Below are 4,642 nucleotides of genomic sequence, written 5' to 3'. Positions count from 1 at the left end.
TAAATGCTCCTCAATGGCAGCGCTGAGGGAGGGTCTCACGCATGCGCTCCTCTGGTCAGGAACAGTCAGCTTTGGGGAGAAAAGGTTCCCCACCACCAAGGATATATTTCCCTCCCCTCCCCTATCAGCGTTCCGCAAGGACCACTCCCTTCGTGACTCCCTTGTCAGATCCACACCCCCCACCAACCCAACCTCCACCCCCGGCACCTTCCCCTGCAACCGCAGGAAATGTAAAACTTGCGCCCACACCTCCACACTCACTTCCCTCCAAGGCCCCAAGGGATCCTTCCATATCCGCCACAAGTTCACCTGTACCTCCACACACATCATCTATTGCATCCGCTGCACCCGATGTGGCCTCCTCTATATTGGTGAGACAGGCCGCTTACTTGCGGAACGCTTCAGAGAACACCTCTGGGCCGCCCGAACCAACCAACCCAATCACCCCGTGGCTCAACACTTTAACTCCCCCTCCCACTCCACCGAGGACATGCAGGTCCTTGGACTCCTCCACCGGCAGAACACAACTACACGACGGCTGGAGGAGGAGCGCCTCATCTTCCGCCTGGGAACCCTCCAACCACAAGGTATGAATTCAGATTTCTCCAGCTTCCTCATTTCCCCTCCCCCCACCTTGTCTCAGTCGGTTCCCTCAACTCAGCACCGCCCTCCTAACCTGCAATCCTCTTCCTGACCTCTCCGCCCCCACCCCACTCCGGCCTATCACCCTCACCTTGACCTCCTTCCACCTATCCCACCTCCATCGCCCCTCCCCCTAGTCCCTCCTCCCTACCTTTTATCTCAGCCGGCTTGGCTCTCTCTCTCTTATTCCTGATGAAGGGCTTATGCTCGAAACGTCGAATTCTCTATTCCTGAGATGCTGCCTAACCTGCTGTGCTTTGACCAGCAACACATTTGCAGCTGTGATCTCCAGCATCTGCAGACCTCATTTTTTACTCAGTCCCAGATGCAGTTGGGGCTGGAGTGAGCTGGATGATCTGTCTGTCACTCACTTTCGTCTACGGACCCGCCTCTCACTCTCTGTCAGCTCTTTCTCAGTCAGGTCGGGCCGGGCTGTATAAAATAAGAAGGGGAGGCAGCTCGGCTCTCATTCGGCAGCGATTGGAGTGAAGAAGCGTGATGTCTGGAAGAGGTAAAGGAGGCAAAGGCCTGGGAAAAGGCGGAGCGAAGCGGCACCGCAAAGTGCTCCGTGATAACATCCAGGGCATCACGAAACCAGCCATCCGGCGCCTGGCTCGCCGTGGCGGGGTCAAACGCATATCGGGCTTGATCTACGAGGAGACCCGCGGGGTGCTGAAGGTTTTCCTGGAGAATGTGATCAGGGATGCGGTCACCTACACTGAGCACGCCAAGCGCAAGACGGTCACCGCCATGGATGTGGTGTACGCTCTGAAACGCCAGGGCCGCACTCTCTATGGATTCGGCGGCTGAGGGTAAAGCGACCCTTTTCCAGCGAACCCAAAGGCTCTTTTCAGAGTCACCCAAATCCTCCGACAGAGAGCGGAGACCTGAGGTCGTGAGAGGCAGCGCATACTGAGGGTAATCTTACTGTGGCGGGTTATTTCACGTTTATCACGTCTTTTAAAATTATTTCAGTTTCGGCAGAGACCATTCGTAGTGCACTGTTAACTTTGTTGCTGTTTACAGTGGCGAATGATTTTAAAATTGTAAGTATACCCGCAATGTAGATAAAAGGTTATTCGGCCAGTCGAAAGTCCTTTTGTGCAAGCTGGTTATTCCTTGTAAAGAATCGCATCTTTGTAATTGCAAAGTGTGGGAGATTGAAATGAACCGAGCAGAGAATGGATTGGATTGAAGAGGTGTATGCTACAGAGACAGTGGGAGAATTCAGCTCTTATTGATCCATTAAAGGAAACGTGAAGCCAAACCCGATCGGGAACATCCGTGACACTATTCTACACTCATTGATCAAACATAAAGGTAACTCAGGAAGTGACCGTGCAATGAGGAATAAAGTAGTTCCAGGCACTCTTATAGTCGTGTTCTATGATATAATCTTCCTCTGCTGCCACTGTCAGTAACAATATCCAATTAAAGGAAGATATAAATGTAGCAATGTTAGGTATAACGGCTAGATATAAAGGAAAGTAATTCAACACGAGAGAGTTCAGTTCCTTTCACTGATTCTGTGAGCGGCTCTTAAAAGAGCCTTTGGGTTGTCAGATTCAAGAATGGTCTCTTCACTTTTTAGCAGATCCAGCAGCGGAAGTTTTCTTGGGCAGCAGCACGGCCTGGATATTAGGCAGCACCCCGCCCTGAGCGATGGTCACCCCTCCCAGCAGCTTGTTGAGCTCCTCGTCGTTGCGCACGGCCAGCTGCAGGTGCCTGGGGATGATGCGGGTCTTCTTGTTGTCCCGGGCCGCGTTGCCGGCCAGCTCCAGGATTTCAGCCGTCAGATACTCCAGCACCGCAGCCAGATAGACCGGCGCTCCGGCACCCACACGCTCAGCATAGTTGCCCTTTCTCAGGAGCCTGTGAACACGGCCCACCGGGAACTGCAGGCCAGCCCGGGACGACCGAGACTTCGCTTTGGCGCGACCTTTCCCACTGCCCTTTCCTCTCCCAGACATGATCCCAATCTCAGAGCCACTTTCACAGAGAATGCTACACTCCACCCACATTGCGGCCTCTTATACCTTCGGGAGGAATGGTGGGGCGTCTGTTACTGATTGGTCCCATTGTTCAGCCCCGCCTAATGTTGTTTCAATTCCCAATCAGATATCTGCCTCATTCCCCAATCCGGAGGGGGCCCGGGGAGGAGGGCGGAGAGTACCGGCGACGAATCATCAACCGCTTTTTTACAATTTGAAAAGCCCGCCAAATTCTAAACAAAACAGTATATTTTACCTGAAAAATGAAGTACAAAAATCTGAGGAAGTTGAGAAAAATATTAATACACATGCTATTTACTTTCAGTTTCCAAATGTGTACTTCACACGGTCTTACTCTCCCTCATTTGCCGATCTGTAACTGTCCATTTCTGATCTTGAGAGTGGGTTATTTTCTAAACCTTAAGAAGCAGCTGAAACTAAACAGGTCAAACACCGCAGTCTGCAACCTGTCTTTCCTTTTCACATTTCAATCCCACCCCGATATACTGAAAAACAGCACACAGCATTCTTCCGGCTCAGCATCGAGGGCGAACATGTTTTTTTTTCAGGCGATATTTTAAAGCTGTCCTCCCTTATCGCTCTCGATCAGATTCAGCAAAAGCTCCACGTTTCTGTCCAGTAGCTGTGTTGGTATTCTTTTCGTTCGCTTTGGAAGTTCTCACCGACAGCATGAAGTGCTATTTTGCAGAGCGAAAAGTCGGATCAAACCCGCGCATTGGAAATGTAAAGTAAATCAGAAGGTAAAATGCATCAATGTGGGGGTGAAAGACGTGGGCATTTTTCTGCCAGGGGGAAACAAGATTAAAAATGACTCACTGGCGCCTGATCTGCTCTCGTCCGCCCCACTCCCGAATAATTTGCAAAAAAGCACTTATTAACTCAAAAACATATAGCGCGAGAACTTAAATTACTCGATCAATAATCACGAACTAAAACAAACAATCCTCAAAGGAATGGTTCAGCCGTCTCAGGGATGATGTGGGTGGCTCTTATAAGAGCCTTTGGGTTGTGGATGTGTGTGTTTCAGTGCTGCGCGGTCCTTCACTTGGAGCTGGTGTACTTGGTCACCGCCTTTGTACCCTCCGACACGGCGTGCTTGGCCAGCTCCCCGGGCAGCAGCAGCCGCACGGCGGTCTGGATCTCCCGGGAGCTGATGGTGCTGCGCTTGTTGTAATGGGCCAGGCGGGAAGCCTCCCCCGCGATCCGCTCGAAAATATCGTTGACGAACGAGTTCATGATGCTCATGGCCTTGGAAGAGATGCCGGTGTCGGGGTGAACCTGCTTCATCACTTTGTAGATGTAGATGGAGTAACTTTCTCTCCTGGATCTTTTCCGCCTCCTGCCACCCTTTGCTGGCGCCTTCTTAATGATTTTCTTCGCGCCCTTCTTGGAGGTTTGCTGGGCTTTCTTCTCATCAGCCATCGTCCTGCTCACTTTCAGAAACAAAATAAGGCAAAACGGGCTCGGAGTTCCCTTTTTATAGACTGACGGCGTCAGCAATGCTCATGAGGGATGGGAAAGCCTTGCTACTGATTGGGTAGTTAACAAAGAGTTATGCCGAACCTTGGAGTCTCTCTGATCGGTTAATGTGAGATTCAAAGTGGAACTGCAACGAAATGTGAAGTGGATGGTGATTCTGTTCCTGTCAGTCTGACTGAGGGAGATTTGTTTTGTGTCTGCGATACAGAAAGTGACTGTTGTATTGGCTCGGTTTCCTTTTGCTCGTTGTTATGCTGATGCGTTTCTAGCTCCGCATGTCTGTTCTGTTCCTCTGTATAGGATGGAATTAACACAGAACTTTTCACTGTGTGAAAAAAAAAGCTCTCATCCATTAGAAATTGCGATTACATTTGTTGTCAAGTTAAACATACCACTGGAACCTGACTGAATGTTTTCTCCACTTGGGGTTGATCCAACTCATTCTCAATTGCACGGAGTTGGAGAAATTATAAGAACAAGTTTATATGGAATACTTTTGTTGAGACATA

The 4,642-nt window shown here is 50.2% G+C and overlaps 3 protein-coding genes across 3 annotated transcripts; 1 reads left to right on the top strand and 2 right to left on the bottom strand.

Moving 5' to 3' along the window:
- The first annotated feature begins 1,130 nt into the window (after positions 1–1,130).
- LOC132837392 (histone H4) lies at positions 1,131–1,533 on the top strand. Its single transcript, XM_060857060.1, has one exon. The coding sequence runs from the start codon at positions 1,141–1,143 to the stop codon at positions 1,450–1,452; it is 312 nt and encodes a 103-aa protein (XP_060713043.1). The 5' UTR covers positions 1,131–1,140; the 3' UTR covers positions 1,453–1,533.
- A 585-nt stretch (positions 1,534–2,118) lies between these two features.
- LOC132837384 (late histone H2A.L3-like) lies at positions 2,119–2,612 on the bottom strand. The gene has a single exon (XM_060857052.1). It carries the CDS (start codon positions 2,610–2,612, stop codon positions 2,223–2,225), a length of 390 nt encoding a protein of 129 aa, XP_060713035.1. The 3' UTR covers positions 2,119–2,222.
- A 1,083-nt stretch (positions 2,613–3,695) lies between these two features.
- Positions 3,696–4,076, bottom strand: LOC132837297 (histone H2B type 1-O-like). The gene has a single exon (XM_060856970.1). It carries the CDS (start codon positions 4,074–4,076, stop codon positions 3,696–3,698), a length of 381 nt encoding a protein of 126 aa, XP_060712953.1.
- Between the last annotated feature and the right edge of the window lie 566 nt (positions 4,077–4,642).

The sequence above is a fragment of the Hemiscyllium ocellatum genome, chromosome 49, assembly GCF_020745735.1.
Source record: "Hemiscyllium ocellatum isolate sHemOce1 chromosome 49, sHemOce1.pat.X.cur, whole genome shotgun sequence".
NCBI lineage: Eukaryota > Metazoa > Chordata > Chondrichthyes > Orectolobiformes > Hemiscylliidae > Hemiscyllium > Hemiscyllium ocellatum.
This window is presented reverse-complemented; position numbering and strand designations above follow the sequence as displayed.

Coding starts and splice junctions, on each gene's coding strand:
- LOC132837297 (XM_060856970.1), bottom strand. CDS start 4,076: ATGGCTGATGAGAAGAAAGCCCAGCAAACCTCCAAGAAGGGCGCGAAG.
- LOC132837384 (XM_060857052.1), bottom strand. CDS start 2,612: ATGTCTGGGAGAGGAAAGGGCAGTGGGAAAGGTCGCGCCAAAGCGAAG.
- LOC132837392 (XM_060857060.1), top strand. CDS start 1,141: ATGTCTGGAAGAGGTAAAGGAGGCAAAGGCCTGGGAAAAGGCGGAGCG.